This window comes from Podarcis bocagei (assembly GCF_964188305.1).
Source record: "Podarcis bocagei genome assembly, chromosome: 17".
Lineage (NCBI taxonomy): Eukaryota > Metazoa > Chordata > Lepidosauria > Squamata > Lacertidae > Podarcis > Podarcis bocagei.
The window spans coordinates 3449252-3468035 of NC_138143.1; the positions used below are offsets into that span (position 1 = coordinate 3449252).

Below are 18784 nucleotides of genomic sequence, written 5' to 3' on the forward strand. Positions count from 1 at the left end.
GCAAAATGTTATAAAGCCCTCCAGAGTCCTCCATATGTTGCTGGATTCGAACTCCATTCATGGCCACTGGACATGCTAGCTGGGCTGATAGGCGTTGGAATTCAACAACATCTGAAAGACATCATATTGGTCACACCTGATCTAGAGTATGGGCTGATAGGTTCCTGGTAAAAACAAGCCTTTGACCAGGACACTTGAAAGGATACATTTTATAGAAAAATATGTATCTGTGTGTGTCTGTGTGTTTTTGATACTATTCTTCAACACTATAGCACACTCTGGCAGTACCATGCAGATCTCCGCAGGGAAAGAAGCAATACAACCCAGAGGAGGAATAAATTTCTTGTGTAATTTATTTTTACTGAGGATGTTGGTGGGCATTGTTGTCCATCTGGTGACACTCTGAAATGTAATCCTACATTAGAACAAGCATACGGTAGTTTAAGCATGAAGTATTTGTTTCCAATGAAAAATATGTTAACTCCCATCTTCTCCCTAGTACAGACAGTGACTGGTTTAGGAATGTTGGAGATAATATTAGTATTGGCTTTAATTTCATATTCATGACCTTTTGTTAATGTCTTGGGGTGACTTTTACAATAACAGAATCTTTCTATGTATCTTAGGGTTTCTTCATGCAACCATCTTGTCTGCTTTGTGTAGTGTGCCATATTTCAAAAAGTGAAAATCTGGACACAAAAGTTGTTGAGCTTGTTTTGTTTTGGCAGGAAAAAAGTAATTTTTTGAGCTATTTTGGGGGGAATTCACCAAAAAAAATCAACACTTCCGATATGGGCTGCCATATGCTCGGATTTTGCCAGACATTCTAACTGATTTCTGAAAATTCTGCCTGGATGCTCTTTTTGGCAGACACATCCTAGATATATCCAGGAAATTCTGGACGTATGGCAGCTCTAGCTTTGTGGGATACATGTAAAGCATGACCTTACATTCCTTTTTTTTAAAAAAATTTTTTTATTGATTTTCCAATAAAAACAGCCAATCAACATATCCGCATCATAATCTGATTAAAAACAATAAACTAAAATTTAAAAAATGACCAAAGACCTTACATTCTTTATACTCCAGTGGCCATGTGTCCACAACCCACAGTCTATTATAGGTCCTATTAAAACATCTGCTGAAAGCATTAACATATTAATTAAATGTTTATAAATGGAGTTAACGGAGTTAAAGTGTTGACAGTAGTGAACACTGGAGTCTCTAATGAACACAACTGATACTTAAAATTGTGTCCCTCACCCTTGACTGATTCTCAAGTCTGTATGCAGTGTTGTGCAATTTGTGTGTAGGCAAAACTGAGAAGCTTTGTGTATGTGTGTCAGAGAGAGACCAAGAGTGGCACAGAGAAATGGACCAAGAAGCGCATGCTGCACATTCTCATGTCAGCTTCAAGGAGCTGAGTAGCATCTCAGAGTCTGGGCTCAAAGAGTCTCATAGTACTTGAGGTTTTGATGCTGAGTCTCTTAAGACTGTTCTAGTATTATTTCTCCTGCCTCATCAAAGTCAGCCTTCTGACCGATGAGCACTTGCCATTCTGTCCCACTAAGGAAGAGAAAGCTTTATTGCTTTGGTAGGTGCTGGAACTGAACTTGGGCAGGAAATACAACTGGGTTAAAGGTTAATGTCAAACCTTTCTGCTCTGCCATACGTCTAAACTAGTTTCAAGCCACCTTACATGTTTGCAGAAATGGTGTGGAGGAGGGGCATGGTTTAAACCAGGGGTAATCAACTTTTTTATACCTACCGCTCACTAATGCATCTTTCTTGATGGTAAAATTTTCTTGCCACCCCGCAGTGCTCGATGGAAGGAGGATTCAGCTTGTGCCGTAGAACCCCCGCCCGCCCACCTAGAATCCTGAAACGCCCACTAGTGGGCAGGAGGGACCAGGTTGACAACCCCTGGTTTAAACAGAACAGGTTAGGTTTGATAGTGCTGAGATACCACCATGAGTTTCTCTTAGTGTAGCCATTTTTTAGCACAGGATGTCTTAGAAATTTTGATGAATCAGTTAGGATGACTCTGCTCTTCTCCACATTGAGGTTTGGAGTTCTCAACCACATTGGCAAGCGCCTCTTCCATAAGCACAACTTTAGAAACAAGTAAAAAGAAAGTTTTTGGTGTACTTTCTCCAAGTCCAGAGTATACAACCATCAACATTAGCTTGTGAATTTATTTTTAGAACACAAAGGTTAATACCATCTTGGGGAAGATTTAGCAAGAAATTCCACAGAATTTTTAAACTAATGAAGCCAACTGTCAATGTATTTTTATTTAGGAAAGTTTTATTTAGGAAAATGGGGCAGGGGATAAAGGAAACAAATCACATAGACTTCCAAATAAAACAAGGAAGTCAGTTAAGATTAGCTAGTTGCATCTTACCTATTTAGGCTTCAGAGCATAATTCCTTTCAGAAAAAAATTGTCTGAGAGAGGGTTAGTCCCTTTGGTTAACCCAAGTATTTAGTAATAAAAGGCTTTGGGGCTGCTGGGAACCAAAGCGTGGCTCACCACTATAAAATTCTGGCTCCGCCTACATTTCATGTCCGACCTGTTGCCTTTAATTTTCAACATGCTGACAGAATCCCACTACTCCAAATGGTTAGCTTGCATTGAGAGCAAAATCAAAACCTGTGGCCTATCACTCAAGTCACTGCTTTTGCTCCCACAGTTGGAAGCATTCCAGACAATCAAGCGCAGAATCCTAGAGATTGAATTCCCAACCCTTAGCAGAGCAGGCAATAAAATCTGTTCCCCATTGGGGTTGGGAATTCCACCCTCGTTTGGCCAGGACACTCTCTGTTTATATCACCTTTACAATTCTCACCTACGCAGAACTCTTTCCCTCACAAGATGTAACATCTTACCAGCTGCAATTTTGCAAGGTAGATTTTCAAAAATCCCATATTCTGAAAGATACTGCCCTTGTGTCACAAAACAGGTTGAATCCATCACACAAGTTTTATTTTATTGCCCATTTTATATAAAAATATATGATAATTATTTGGCCCCCTTATTGAAGGAGGGGATTTATTGCACAGACTCTTCCAAGGTGTCTTATCTGCTGAATAATTGAAGGAATGACATTGTGGAGAATGTGGCAAGATTTTTTTTTTTTTTGGCTAATAAAGTCTTTAATATTTTCTGAATGACTATAAATGTGGCAAGATTTTTGAGTGACGCCATGAAATTACATTACCATGGGTCCTAAGAATCATTTTCGTACTTCATGATGTCTAGACAGTTTTACCCTAAAATATCTCCTGCTATATTTCGTTTATTGTGTTGTGTTCTGATCTATGTATACGATGCACTTTCTCTGTGCCAGTAAAGGAGATTGATTAACATGTCCAATGTACATGTATGGGTAGGCTTGCCTAAACAAAAAACTGCTTTTGCAGGTGCATAATACTAGGGTAACACTTGGCATTGCTGAATGCTGACTTGCATTCCTGGCTTGTTCAGAATTGTAAACATGAAACTTAACTAATTTACATGATACATCATCTGATACGTTATTTTACTTTTCTGTTAAAAAAAAATGATAATAAATAGTACCTGTGCCCCAGCTAAAAAGCAGGATGTTGTTGTGTGCCAGGGGCTTGTGGTCTAATACAAGCTCTCTGAGGAAGTGGCTGGGTTTCTGCCCATAAGTGGAGTCTAACTGGTTGGGTGACTGCCAGATATCAGCAAGGACTCCCCCTGCCTCCTCCCTTCACTATACCACATGAAATTAAAATAGCAGTTTCCAACCCGCTTTGGCAGTTGCAGGAGTTCCCAGAGTTATTTAATTTAGTACACAGACTGCAAGTGTATCTGTCCATGTGCCTTAGTAAATGAATCTTCAATGAAGATTTTGCCAGAATGCATGAAGAGGAGGATAGCTGTGTTGATGTGCTAACCACTCAGCGCTGTTTTGCTAACACTGAAAGGAAAAACAGATTATCATAGCTTACAAAGATGAAACCATTGCTGAACTGTACCACCACCTCTGATATTAGTGGAAATTCAGCTGTATTCATCTGGTATAGCCAGAGATGGATAGCTCTCTTTCGTGTACCACCATTACCGTTTTGAGAGCACAGCAGGCTGTCTTCCATTTGTGAACAAGCAACATCCCCTCTCTGTAGTCTTGCGTGATTTCTGCACTGCTCTGGGAGAAAGAAAGCAACGTGATCTTCCAAATGCTGCTTCTCCAGCTTTATCTACAAACAGCTTGAATTTCTGCTGCAGTAATTATAGCCTGAAGATCTAGGCACTTCCTTTGGAAGACCTCCCATATTTTTGTTCATCATAGCTGCCAGATTCCCCTCCCTGTGAAGAAAAGGGAGATGGGGGGGGGGGGGTTGGATGGAGGAGGCCTTTATATTAGATCTACCTGTGTGAATTTTGTGGTCTGCATATTCTTTCCATATTCTAGGAATAGATTTCCTGTATGGATACTGTGCTGATCTACTTAGCAAATCTGGACAAAAATTAGTGCCTAAGCATCAGTCTCAGGATTTTCTTCATCCCTTCAGGACTGAAGAGAGAGCTGCAGGTAGCTAAGTACTTGGGTGTCTGAGCAAATTTGCAGCCCTATTTCAGTCTCTAGAAGTTACCGTATTTTTCGCCCCATAGGGCGCACCGGCCCATAGGGCGCACCTAGTTTTTTTTGGGGGGGGGAAATAAAGAAAAAAATTATTCCCCCCCCCCCAAGCGTGGGGCTGGGGCAGGGGAAGCCCGAGCTTCCCCTGACCCCAGCCCCCAGAACAGGCTGCTATCCGCAAGCCTAGGGAGCCCGGCAGGAAGTCGCGCCGGTCTCCCCAGGCTTGCGGAGAGCTGCCCGAAGTCTGGGGAGCGCTGAACAGCGCGCCCCAGGCTTCAGGATGCAGGCAGCTCTCCGCAGCCCTGGGGAGACCGGTGCGACTTTGTGCCAGGCTCCCAAGGGTTGCAGAGAGCTGCCTGAAGCCCGGGGCGTGCTCCGCTGCGCTCCCCAGGTTTCGGGCTGCAGGCTGCTATCCGCAAGCCTTGTGAGCCCGGCGGCAACTCCGGAGGGCGCCCCGTGCTTCGGGCTGCAGGCTGCTGCCCGCAAGCCTTGCGAGCCCGGCGGCAACTCCTGCTGGGCTCGCAAGGCTTGCAGATAGCTTCCTGAAGCCTGGAGAGCGAGAGGGGTCGGTGCGCACCGACCCCTCTCGCTCTCCAGGCTTCAGCAAAAGCCTGCATTCGCCCCATAGGACGCACACACATTTCCCCTTCATTTTTGGAGGGGAAAAAGTGCGTCCTATAGGGCGAAAAATACGGTATTTTCTTTGAGCTGCTGCTGCCTTTTACTTCATCTTCTTTGCCAGAGCAGAAAAGTTTTAACAGTGGGTGAACCAAGCTCTTGAAGAACCAAGCCTTGTAGTTCCTCATCGTTATGTCCTCCCTCTGAACAGTCAAATGGAGGTTGGGGAGCAAAAAAAACCCCCAACCCTGGTTTTTTAGCAGTGGAGAATGGAGCATCAGCTATATAAAAAAAGCAGTAAAACATTTTCTGTACTAATTTTCTGTATGGGGCTGTACTCTTATATTATTATTTTTTCACTTTCAAAGATGAATAGAAAGGCAGTGATTTAGGGCTGGTGTTTATTTACATTGTTTTTGCTGGGGAAAAAATGTGTTCAGTTCTTCCAATACAGGAGTATGTTGTTCTAAAGAAGGCCTTCCTGGTGCCCAGTACAATGGCTTCATATTAACAGTTCAGGAGATATCTGCAATAAATCTTAGGAATTTTTGAGGCTCAACCCATTAATAGCCCATAATCATTTTGTGCTACACCAGAGTGCTCAAATTTCTTGTTTCTATCTACTGAATCCCCAGTAGACTGAGACTGTGCTCCCAAAAGATGTGATGGGTGGGTGTGCTTTATAAGTGTTGTTTTGGCTCTGTGCTGACTGTAGCTGTAGTTGGATGAATCGTTCCAGTGCTTTTTTCTTTTAAAATGTTTAGGGGTGCTCTCATTTTCCTACTCATATTGAAATACTGCCTCTCAATGAGGCCAAACTTAGATTCACAAAATGTTTAGGGATATGTGTACCCCTGTGTCCCCCCCAGAAAAAGAGCACTGACTTCACCCATACATCCTTTATCTATTTTGCTCTGAGGCATACTTAGAACTAATGTGAGCTTTTCTCTCCCTTGCAGGGAAGAAAGATTTGAGGACCAAGACTTACAGAGTCCCAAGGATAAGTTGCCAAAAGCCAAAAAATTCAAAAAGGAGCGGAAAGAGGAAAAGCAGCATGAGCTTGCACAGCCTTCTGCAGAACCAGCTGAAGCAGGCAAGGCAGAGATGTCGGAAGGAGCTGGGACTGCTCCAGCTGTACCCGAAGCCTCTGCATCTCCAAAACAGCGCCGTTCTGTCATCCGGGACCGTGGGCCGATGTATGATGACCCCACCTTGCCGGAAGGCTGGACCCGCAAGCTTAAGCAGAGGAAGTCTGGTCGCTCAGCGGGGAAGTATGACGTCTACCTTATCAAGTGAGTGACAGTGGAGGATGTGTATTGCGCATAACATGTACTGCTTTTCAAGGCTTAAATTGAAATCAGTGCTTAGGTCTAGTTCCAGAATTTGATTTGTGCCATGCTTCAGCCCTGGAACATGTGACAAGAAGTGCCCCTGAGCATGTGCAATGCCTTCTTCTCACTAGTAAGTAACCATAACTAGTCCCCACACTCTGGCCTTCAGGTCTGGGAGCATAACTTGCAGACCATAGCTTTTGCTGAACATTTGCTTGTTGTGAGCTCAACTAGTTGGTACTTTAATTCTATTGAATCCCACAGTGTGAGTGTATGTGCATTTTAACTCCCCTGTACCGTTTCAGATTGCAGATGGAGTTAACGTCATTTCCCCCTTAACATTTACCTTCCTTACATTAATAATTTCCTAAAAATGGAAAATTAGTACAGCTGCCAAAGTCTCTAAAAACCTACTGACAGCCTAAGCATACTTTCTGCTTTGTGTTACTTTTGAAAAACTAATTTTGAATCCATGCACTGTATGAAGGCGAAATTTCAGCCATTGTCATTTGATTAAAAAAGGTAACATTTTTCTTTTTCCTCATGTTTGCCTGAAAGCATTAGAAAGACCACCTGCACCCATTTTCTCATAAAATCTCTGCTCATTCCCCATCATAGGGCTCAAGCACAACTCTCTTGGCTCTGCTGCTTCCCTTGAACTGAATCAGACCAAATGGGCATCAGGTTTTCTGTGGAATGTCATTTGTTCTGATTCAGTGGTAAAGAGCGTGTCTTCCAGGGGAAAGCTGCAGAGCAAATGTAAAACTGCTTGGACCTATGCCTAGAAAGCACAGGATAAGTGGAAAACCGCTCAGACCCATGCTTTTCAGGCATGGGACAAGCGAAAGTGTGGATGAGCCCCTAGTTGCAAGACTAGGATTCTAAGTCCACCATCAGGCTCAGCATACATAGGAAGCTCAAGCCATAATAATTGATCTCTGTAGCCCAGTATTGTCTGTGCAGACTGGCAGCAATTCTCCAAGGTGCTTCCCAGCTGAAGATGATGTGAGAGCACCCAGGGCAGTGGCTAGACAGATTTCTCAGTGAGATTCATGAGCAGGGTTATCCCTGTTATCTAGCAGTGGAGACTGGACATCGTTAAATCCAGCAGCTAGCCTTCCTGTGACATTTCACACGAAACACATACACACACACACACACACACACACACACCATTTTAGAAGAAGCTAAATTTACCCAGCAGCGATTGGCTGTCCACTGTGACAGTCAGGAAACCACTTCCCTCTCCCACTGAATTTAAAGTGGGAGGAAAGAAAGGATAGGCCTGAAATAATAAGGCATCAGATAAACTTTTTTTAATCAGATAATATACCAGGTGTTTGTAGGGAAGAAACCCCAAAACAGAATTAACAAACTAGCTGTCACTCTCCTTCCACCACCACCACCCCGCCCCCTCCAAATGCCAGGTACAAAAGCAAAAGTGAGGAGAAGCAGAGCCTAGCCTACAGAAAAGCAATCAAACGACCTCACACCCTACTTCTTTCTTAAGTATGTTTGTTACCAATCTGATGGATTTATTGGACACCTTCATAAATGTTGGATTTATTCAGTTAGTACAGAGCATGTACAAGGTTGTCCACTACAGGGTTTTGTGCACCTTCCTCAAAAGCAGAGACTTTTTCAAGTCAGGAAGTAAACTTGAAGTATGCATTTGTAGTGTAATTCCATTAATTTTCCTTCTGTTCTTCCTCCCCTCTCCCTTTTTCTTTTTGTCCTTTTTCATATCTCCGGCTCTTGCAAATGCAGCCCCCAGGGCAAGGCCTTCCGCTCCAAAGTTGAGCTCATTGCCTATTTTGGAAAGGTGGGGGACACCTCTCTGGATCCTAATGATTTCGATTTCACGGTGACTGGACGTGGGAGTCCGTCACGGCGAGAACAGAAGCCTCCGAAGAAACCCAAAATCACTAAAACGGCTGGCACAGGTCGCGGGCGGGGCCGACCAAAGGGCAGTGGCTCTGCCAAGCCCCGAGGAGCTGCCTCGGAAGGTGTGCAAGTGAAGCGGGTGATTGAGAAGAGTTCTGGAAAACTGCTGGTCAAGATGCCTTTGCAGTCCTCTCCAGCAGGAGCCAAGGCAGAAGGCGCTGGTGGGGCCACCACCTCCACACAGGTCATGGTGATCAAGCGTCCTGGGCGCAAGCGGAAATCTGAATCGGACCCCCAGGCTGTGCCTAAGAAACGGGGGCGTAAGCCAGGCAGTGGAGCAGCAGTGGTAGTTGCCGAAGCCAAAAAGAAAGCAGTCAAGGAGCCGGTTGTCCAGGCGGTCCGGGAGACAGTGCTGCCCATCAAGAAGCGCAAGACACGTGAGGCTGTGAGCATAGAGATAGCCAAGCCAAGCCCACCTCCTCCAAGCAACACAGGGGAGCGGAGCCCCAAGGGACAGCGAACGGCTGCCAAGAGCCCAGGGCGCCGCAGCAAGGAAAGCAGTCCTAAAGGGCGGGGCGGCAATGCCGTACCAACCTCTGCCCCTTCCTCCTCCCCTGGCAAGAAGGATCAGCACCATCCTCCCCATCAGCCACCTTCGGAGGCCCAGGGCAGCTCCCCTTCTCAGTCCCCTGACAGCCCCAAGGACAGCAGGAGCCTTCCAGCTGAGCCCCAGGACTTGAGCAGCAAGAGCTGCAAAGAGGAGAGGGCTCCGGAAAGTGATGGCTGCCCAAAGGAGCCACCTAAGACTCAGCCCAGCGGCACAGCAGTGCCCTACAAACATGAGCGCAAAGACACTGTGTCGTCCTCCGCGGCCTTGCCCCGGCCCACAAACAGGGACGAGGCCGTGGACACCAGGACACCTGTGTCAGAGCGGGTCAGCTGACTTTGAGGGGGGTGAGTGAGCAAGTGAGCGCCAGAGGAAACAAAGAGAGAGACAGGCACTCCCAGCCCCCCACACCCAGATGAGACTCCAGGCAGCTGCTGGGCAGGACTCCCCTTTCCCCAGAGTGCCCTGGCTTTCAACCATTCAGCTACTCCAAAACTATTCTTCCTCTGTTCCAATCCTTCCCCCATTTTCAATACAGACAAGCACAGTGTGGGGTGCAGAGACATGCCTCCCAGAGCTGGAAGCCACTTTGCACTTTTTCTACAGAATGGGGGCACCCTCTTCTCTCCCCCCCCCACACCCCCACCAGCCCCTTCTGCCATGCTTTGCTGCATATACTACTGACAAGGCAAGCTGTTTGGCAGGGGAGGGGCAGCTCCAAACTCTGGCCTGTGGCCCTGATCCCGCTTGCCCTCCATATTACAGAGGCCTGGTGGACAGATTGTGGGGAGGGTGGGCATGTGTGTATTCCACTCCACCTCCCTCGTGCCATGTAATGTAGTTGTCCAGTCTTAGTTGGATTTCTGTAGTTTTCAGTAGGATGTGTGTGTACACACGAGAGAGAAAGAGATGGGACTGTGGCGTCCTGGGGAACCAATATCCCCCTTTTGCCAATTAGACCAGCAGATAGGAAAGTTTTTCTCTCCCCCAAGGACAGTTGTGCTGCTAAGAGACCACTGGGATACTGGGGGCAACTTTGTAAGAATGTCCTCCTTTCCTACGTCTATCCCAAAAGGAGAGGCCTTTTGATTTTGTTGAAGCAATCTGAGTGTGCTGAAGCGTGTACGTGTGTGCGTGTGCTTGTCATATGCTAAGAGTTAAAATGAGATGTTCTTCCAGTTCTTGTCAATGATGTTAGTTTAGGGAACTGTTTGCACTAATGGAGGCCTTTGCCCACCTTCTGTGAGGCAACGGCATGAAAGAGTGTGCCTGTGTGTATTGGAGCGGGACATTTTGATGGAATTCTGGCTGACCTCTCCACCTTAGTTCTGGGGCAGGAAGGTAGCTGAATGTTTCTAAAACTACCTGATCTTCTGTGCTGGGATTGATATGTGGCAGTGGCTTCACTGAGAAGCCTAGTATTTGTCATTTACAAGGACTTCCTTATGGCTGGCAACCAAGCTCTTCCATGACAGTTGAGCACACCTCACTCCCCAGGGACAGAGAGCTCAGCAGAAGAGTAGTGTACCTTGGGGAGGGGACTTGGTTTCAAATGGATGTCTCCTTTGTTTTGTTTTTCTGTCTGCAGAAGATAGAAGAGGAGGGGTAGGGAAGCATTGACCACTTCAGTGTGCTTATTTTTGTTTTTAACTGCATATGTAGTACAGACAGGATCTGTGCCCCCTCCATTCTAGGCAGTAGCAAAGTACCCCAAGAACAAGATGGGGGAGTATGGGTCCAAGCCAGCAGTCTGGGCAGGAACTAGAAAGAGTTATCTCTGAAATTGTTGTCACTTTGTGGTGGTGCAAAAGGATTAGAACAAGCCCCATCTTGTTCTGCAGCTCTTTGAGGGCCAAAATAGATATGATTCTGGACCTTCATGATCAGATTTTTATTTATTTGTTTTTAACAAAACAACTTAAAGCCGCAGGAGGCTCTGCTTTTGATCACAGCAGCAGTGCTGAGGAAGAGGGTATTTAACTCTCTCCTTCTCATCCAACCCCTGCGCTGGTTGTCTTTGGTGCATACACACCATACAGTGGTACCTCTGGATGCAAACGGGATCCGTTCCAAGCCCCGTTCGCATCCTGAGCAGAACGCAACCCGTGTCTGTGCATGCGCGGGTTGTGATTCACCACTTCTGCGCATGCGCATGACATCATTTTGAGAGTCTGCGCATGTGTGAGCAGCAAAACCCGAAAGTAACCCATTCCGTTACTTCTGAGTCGCTGCGGAATGCAACCTGAAAATGCTCAACCTGAAGCATATTTAACCCGAGGTACGACTGTACATATAAAGCACATGACTTCCCCAAAGACGCCTGCCCCTAAAAAGAGCCACAATTCCCATCACACTTAACAGGTTAAAGTTCCCAGGATTCTTTTTGGGGGGGTGCACTTTAAATGTTCAATGTGTACACAGCTTAATTCCCATCCCATCCAAGCTGCTATTTTCCCTGCTTGTGAGGGGATACAGGTACCTGCACAGTACTGTCCCGTCCCCCCCCCCCGCATAAGAGGGGCAGAATTTAGATCAAGAAAATGGCCATGTGGCCAGTATAGCCACCCTCTCCCTCAGCACCTCTTTTCCAATAAAAACGGGAGCCTCCTGCAGATTCTTGGAATTAAAAAATTAAAAATGTTGAAGGATCTCGCGTTAGGCTCTCTGGAGGCATGCCTATTTTGGGCCCTTAGAGAGAGACCTCAGTGGGGAGACAACTTATTTTTATGTTTTCCCTTTTTGCCTATTCACCAGATAAGTAGAGTAAAATTCCTTCCGTGTGTGGCAACTGTCAAAAGACTCCCCCCCTTGCACTTATTAAGTATAGATAAAGGGTAATGCACTAGACATAACTGAGAGACTCCAGGTTCATAGTGGGAGGACCAGTTAGGATTGGGACTACCTTCACTGCAACAATTTACTGAATTGCTCATTTTTGCTTGGCTTCCTGCGCTGGCACCACAGTCAAAGCCAAATTTTGATTTTTCTTTTCTTCCCATGTATATAACTCAGCAATTGGCAGAAAGGTTGGGGATGGCTTCTAATTTTTGTTCTTCTGGGAGAAATCCTGTGCTAGTGATTGGACCGAAGTCTGCTGCTAATCACAGACTCTGGAATATACCCACCCGCACCCGCTCTAAGGGTAAGGTAACTAGTCTGAAGGCCAGTTCATCATTCACTTGGGTGGAAGTGGCTGTCTGAGGATACTGCTGTGGAAACATGGTAGAAAGTACAAAGAAGTGGAGGAGAAAATGGCTTTGTGATAACAAAAAAACAAAAAACCCAACAACTTCTCAAAGGGCTTTTCTTTGATTATTTTTTTTAAAGGCACAAATATAATGGGGTAGGTGGGTGGGAAATGAACAAGTATTCACCAGGCTATGGGAAACCTGGGGTGGAGAAAATATAGTTCCCTTTGGTCTCAAGTTCTTTGGGGAGGTTTTTTCACCTGACGCTGGTCCAGGATGAAACTGTCCAGGCTCCAACCTCCAAGTCCGCATGAGAATCCCTCTCTCGTTTACTAATTCTTTTGAGTTATGAAGGGTTTTTCGTAAATAGAGAACAGAACTTTGCACTTCACTCCACTCCGGGACTGCCACTGGTTTGACATGTTTTGAATCTTCAGTGCATTGCCCCTGGAAATGAATTATTGCAGCTAAGGTTTCCACAGAAGTATCATGGGTGAAGTAGCTAGGCATTGCCGTCCTGGAAAAAACAGGGCAACCTTGGGACTAAATAATGGGCAGAATAAAAATAGTGGTGGCAGCAACCCTTCCTTTCTCAGAATGGGCCTTCTCTGAAATTCCACTCAGTCCAGCTGATGACTGAGAGTCAGACTAGGTGGCAGCAAATCTGTATTTGTTAAAATGATGGTGTAAGCAGGGGAGAGATAACATGTGGGCACATGTATGTGCCTCTTGCTTTCTCCTTGCACACCCTCTCTCTGGCACATACACTTCTCAGCTTTCTTCCCAGCTAAGATCTGATTACATGTTGGATCTTATGGGATGGGAGAACAGTGACTGTGGAGAGGCGGCCAGGGGTTGGTAAGCAGGCCCAGGGTGGGTTCAGGTTCCTCCACCTGCTTCATGTGTGCTGCTTCTGCTCTGAAAATTAGACCCACACCTCCTTGTTCTATGCATGGCTGGGGACAGATGTGTTTAAACAAGAAGGTCTGCCACTACCATGTCAGTTTAACCCTGAGAGTGCCCTTGGTCTAAACCTCCTTCAGGTGCAGGCCATTGTTGCATTCCACTACCTTTCTGGGATTCATAACAGCCTCTCTTATGCTGCAAAGTGGAGATCTAGCTTTGCAGGAAACACACCCAGCATTTGGAGCTATCGGGCAGTATGTTTTGCTACCATACCTATGTCTTCTGTAGACTGCCACAGGGAATCAATGTTGCCAACATTAGGCTTTGAATAGGTCTCCTCGGGCTTTCCTCACTATTTGGCAGAGACCATTTAGAAAACGTGGCTCTTTCTGTCACAGATAGATGTGACTTCACCTCTGTGTTCCAAAATTATCCCAGCTTCAAAAACATGTACAGGTGGCAGACCTCCCAGCTGCTTCTTACTGTCCAAAAGCAAATTGATTTGTTGAGGCAGGCAATTGCCCTCATGGGAGAAATATTTTATTTCTTTTTAGTTGTTTTTTCATGGAGAGATTGATGCACTTTAAAGTCAAGAGAGAAAAATAGTCTGTCTTCAATGAGCCACAAGCCCACTGCAAACCACATGGTACTGGCAGTGAGGGTAGAAGGGGTTATGAGCCATATGTAGCCAAGTGGGGAGACTAAACAAAAGCTACAAATAGAGATCCATATATTTTTAAAAAGAAAGCCTCCGTGTACAACTTAATTGAAGTTAGATGTTTTTGGATAGAAAACGTGTCTAGGGGCAAGTGTACATGTTGGAAGATACCAAGCTAGAACAGCAATACCCAGTTCCACACTAGAACCACCCCAATGCCTAATCACATACCACTATCTAGGTTTAAAGAGCTTGCAAAACCATGGAGTATCCTGATCCCATGTGTCTACATTCCAGACAAGTGAAAGGATGGAATCTTCATGCCATTATCCTCCTTCTTGGTGTGATGTAGTACTGGAAAAAGAAGAGGGGTAGATTTTTGTTAGTGATGTAAGGCCAAACTTGATGTTGGTGGCAGACCTGGGTTTCTTCCAGACAACTGCAAAGTGGCCAGAGCAGGGAGTTTCTTTGCACTGGAGAAACAACAACCCGGAAGAAGGTTATAATCCTGCGTGCCTTTTTCCCTTCTCTCTTTTCTCTCCCTCCCCCCAACTGCTGCAGTTGGCATCCTTTCTGCTGCTCCACTTTGCAGTTGTTTTCACATCTGGGTCTTCCACCAAAAATTTAGTTCAGCCCAAAGAAAAAAGATCTTCAAGGTGCAATGAAAAGTTAATAGTGGGGTGTGAAGTAAGTCCTGGCCTCTCCCCATCCCCCACTAACCTAATGATGCTATTGCTGCTGGCTGCTTCTTCCAGAGTGAGTTACACCAGTTGTAGTCTGGCAATCTAGGTCCTCTTATTTACAGGGATAGAGAGTTGTGAGCTCCACCTCTGCTCCCAGCTCTGCCCACTTCCACCCAGCTCAGCCTCAAAGACGAATGTGGATAGTGCCTGGCGTTTGAGAGACTGCGCAAGAGGTTTCTACCTTGTTAGCATTGTGAACCACCCAATGTTTCTGTGTCAAGTGAAAATAAACTTTTCGTCGGTTTCAATTATTATCCAATAATGTGTAGAGTTTAACATTAGGCCTAACTCTTTTGTTTGGGGATTTACTTTCTGTTTGTGTGTATGTGTGTTGTTTTTTTAAGGCACCCAAGTAGACACAGAAAAAATGTCTAATTTTATATATCTGTATATTGCATTATAAATGAGGGGTTGCTTTTTCTGCTTATTGCACCACTATCAAACAAAAGGACAACAGACCAACAAGCAAGGAATGATATGGTCTGTTGAGAATTTATTATATGTTGCTTCTTGACCATTTTTCCTGGTATTTGATATCATAGGACAAGGGGAAATAAAACTGACCCATCAAACCTGCCTGCCAGTAATTTTTCTCCATTACAGAGCTGAACTGCCTTTTAACCCTGGCTGTTTTCCATTTCTGAAAGGGGGTTTCCTCTCTTGTCTCAAGAGAGGAAAACCAACAAGGTGGTTGAGTATAGCCAACATTTTAATTTTTTTGCACTCCGTCAACTTCTAGGGCAGGGCACTCATTTGGGAAAGGAGGGAGGACATAAGGAGGGACTCCAATTGACCATACAAACCTATATCCAGTTGGACTTGAATCTTAACAAGCACCATTAGCATGATTTGTCTGTGTCAGTTAATGGCCACTTCAGTAGCAAAATAATTTTGCATGATAGCATTGCTGTTTGAAAACTCCTTTTGGTTCTCAGCTGAACCCCCAAGTACTGTTCCTCTAGTCTAGAGCATATCTCTTCCTCCTTACAGAAAACAAAATTCTTGTTAAATTCCACACAGAGAGAGGGAGAGCACTCCTGGCATCAGGCATGAATTGGCAACACTCCACATACCTCTCCCCTCCCACCAACTGAAAACATGTCGCACACTCCTTTCACCCCTCAATTTAGCAGAAGTCCAGATCTCATTTCCAAAGGCCTTTGGCCGGCACAAGTGCTATGTGATTCTCATCTTGCTTACATGCAGAGGCGGCTCCAGAAAAGGGAGCAAAGAAGGAGTGTCTGGAGGTTGAGCTTTCTTTCTCATACTGCAGTCTTTCCAAACAGAAACAAGTCGTTTCACAATCTATATTTTTGAATTCAGACAGCGTGGACAGGGAATTATTCGAGTAGGATTTTGTGCTTTCCGTCTTCCTGGCGCTGCCCATGCTTGCATGACTGATAATCTGGGGGCATTAGATTTGCTTTCTAATAAATAATTGTATATAAAGTCTAAAATGTCCAAGTGCTGGTAGCACCAATGATAACGGGACCCTACTGGCATTCATCAGGTCAAAGGCTGAGTCATTTGAAAGCTTGCTGGCACAACAACTACCAGACTTTTTAGAAGACATCTGAAGGCAGCCCTGTTTAGGGAAGCTTTTAATGTTTGATGTTTCACAGTATTTTAATATTCTTTTGGAAGCCGCCCAGAGTGGCTGGGGAAACCCAGCCAGATGGGCGGGGTATAAATAATAAATTATTATTATTATTATTATTATTATTATTATTATTATTATTCCCTACCCAGATCTCGCCACATCCCACAAGGGACCCTTGGGAAGAGGGCTGGGTAGGACAGTTTGCTCTCTGCCAACTTCCACCCGCAAGTTGCCAAATCAGCAATATTCTGAGGTAGTACCTTAAATCTGCTGTTCTTCCAAAATAAATACATCTAGACAAGTGCAGATGACACTGGTGGGCGGGGAATGAAGACTATTCTTCCGAACTGAAGTAGGGAGAGGGGATTTCTCACTCCGTAGATCAACTTGCATAAGGCTTTCTTCCAATCAAGGGCCCAGAGTTCCTTTTCCAAGCTCTGCAGGCTGGCCGTGTTTGCTGCAGTTGTGTGTAGCTGCACGAGGAGTAGGTGAACAACTTGGAAATATGTCTCATTTGGGAGGGGGGGTTCGTTGTGAGTGCAAAAAAACAAACCTGGCAAACTCCCTCCTCAATCGTACTGGGGCAGGGGGAAGGATGGGGGCATTCTCTTCTCCTGCTTCCGTCAACTGACATGCCGCTAACAACAAACCAACTTCCTTCTGCTTCACAACTCAGTAGTGATCACCATATGACCAAATAGTACAAGGACTGTTATTAAATGTATGCTGAGTGCTTGCTACCCTGTACAGCTCTTAATCCTCACGTAGCCGACTCTCTCTCTCTCTCTCTAGCCAGTGGTGTTTCTTTCTCTTTCGGACTCCTTAATTATTATTTTTAAATTCCAGAGACACAATTTTTGTTGTGGGGGAGGGAGGTTGTATTTCCCTCCCCCCCCCATAACTTTTTTTTTGCGGGGGGGAGGTTGCAAAAAAAAAACCTGTGGTGTTTGGGACTCTAATTGTGTGTAGGGTTTTATCTCCCCACCCTCACTCCCCCCAACCCTGTGGGGGGGTGTCAAAAAAGGAATGTCGGTGAAAATCTCTCTGTGTGTTTTTTTCTTTATGGTCCACGAGTGTGTATCGTGAACATTTCTGTAAAGTAATTGTTCCAGGCACAAACGCTTTTGAGTGTTTCAGACGTATGTATATATATTTTTAAGGGAGGAAGAGTGTATACTTTACTTTTGTCTTGTCTGTTGGCAGTAAAAAAAGGGGAGGTTAACTGGGGATGTGACAAGCAGAGTGTTTTTAAACAGGCATTCCCAGGGTATTTTGTACAGCTTCTTCTAACAGTCCACCACCATGTGGGCCATGTAGCAAGAGGTGGCTTGATTCCTTCACATGAATATTCATTTGGCTGGGGGTAAATAAACCAGAAGGACCTGGCACCTCAAGGGCAATAAAGGGGAATCCTATGAACCTTTCTGATAGATTCAGAGGTGCATTTAACATCTTGTCAGAGGGGCTGTATCTAAAGGAGGCCCATTGATTTGTTTTTAACGCCAAATGTTACTAATTCCTATTTCTAGGACAGCAAATATCTAGCCTTAGGGGAATAAAAATGTTCCAAGAATCCTCCAGATAGAACTGGGTAGGTGTGGGGATTGACAGTTTTAGAAATCAAGTTAAAAATGTTTCATTGTTCACTCCTGTGCTCCCACACCCATACTTCTGGATCGCACCTTGCATTTGGTTGATGTGTTTTTGGGACAATTACTTTTAAGAACTATTGAGTAGATTGTTTAATAAATCTTTAAAACGGATTGCTCTTTTTGTAGGTTTTGTGTACAGCCAAAAAAAAAAAAAGACTGAAAGCACTGACTATATTTAAAAAAGGAAAAAAAGAAATTTATTAAATGAAAATTTGTATTATTTCAGTAAGAAAATAACAAAATCCGTCTGAATGTACATGTATATGTTTAAAGAAATCCACCAACTCCCTCCCTACCCTTGTATCCTATTTATTATATAAAACGTTTGCCTTACAAGAAAGCAGTCCTTTCTTTATGGGTGTTTCTATCTTATTTTGGTTGTTAAAACAAGCAACTTGATTTATCCCCCCCTTCCAATAAAGATACAGTGACAACTGCATTTTTATATATGTAAGGTCATTTAAAAGAAACAAATTCTATTTTTTATGTTAAAAAGAAAGGTTCAGGCCCGGTCTTAGCACTCAGCATGCATTCTACACAGTAATCTAGTTGCATCTCATGTTGGTAAGTACTGTATTCTGTGCTAGAATTGGATTATAAACCTATGTAAATGTTACAGATTTGTTTGAGCCTTTCATTACCAAGGTAGAACTGTTCTGCCCTGCCATTAAAATATAATATTTTTTTCTCTGTTGTGGATGAGGATGTCTTTTAGTTGGTTGCAAAGCGGCCTCTTCTTTGTGCCAGTTTATACTGATGCAGGAGTACATTGTTTCAGGGATTTATATTCTGCTTTTCAAAACATTGTTCCCAACTTTGAGTTACATAGAACTTTGGACTGAGCAGAAAGGCAGTCTTGACCAGAGAACACACCAGAATACTTATAAACACAGAATTTGTCACTTTCAGGAAGATCTCTTTCAAATGGCACAAAATGATGACTATTTCCACACTCAAAACAATACACTGACACGAAGAGGGCTTGTAC

General features: G+C 44.5%; 1 protein-coding gene across 4 annotated transcripts in view; it reads left to right on the plus strand.

The window, feature by feature from the left end:
* The window catches only part of MECP2 (methyl-CpG binding protein 2), a 97580-nt gene extending 79094 nt beyond the window's left edge, over positions 1–18486 (plus strand). For all 4 annotated transcript variants that reach the window (XM_081175929.1, XM_081175930.1, XM_081175927.1 and 1 more), the window contains 2 exons: positions 6187–6519; positions 8326–18486. In XM_081175929.1, coding sequence (XP_081032055.1) covers positions 6187–6519; positions 8326–9385 — 1393 coding nt within the window. In that variant the 3' untranslated portion in view covers positions 9386–18486. The remainder of the gene's footprint in view (positions 1–6186; positions 6520–8325) is intronic.
* Positions 18487–18784: the final 298 nt, after the last annotated feature.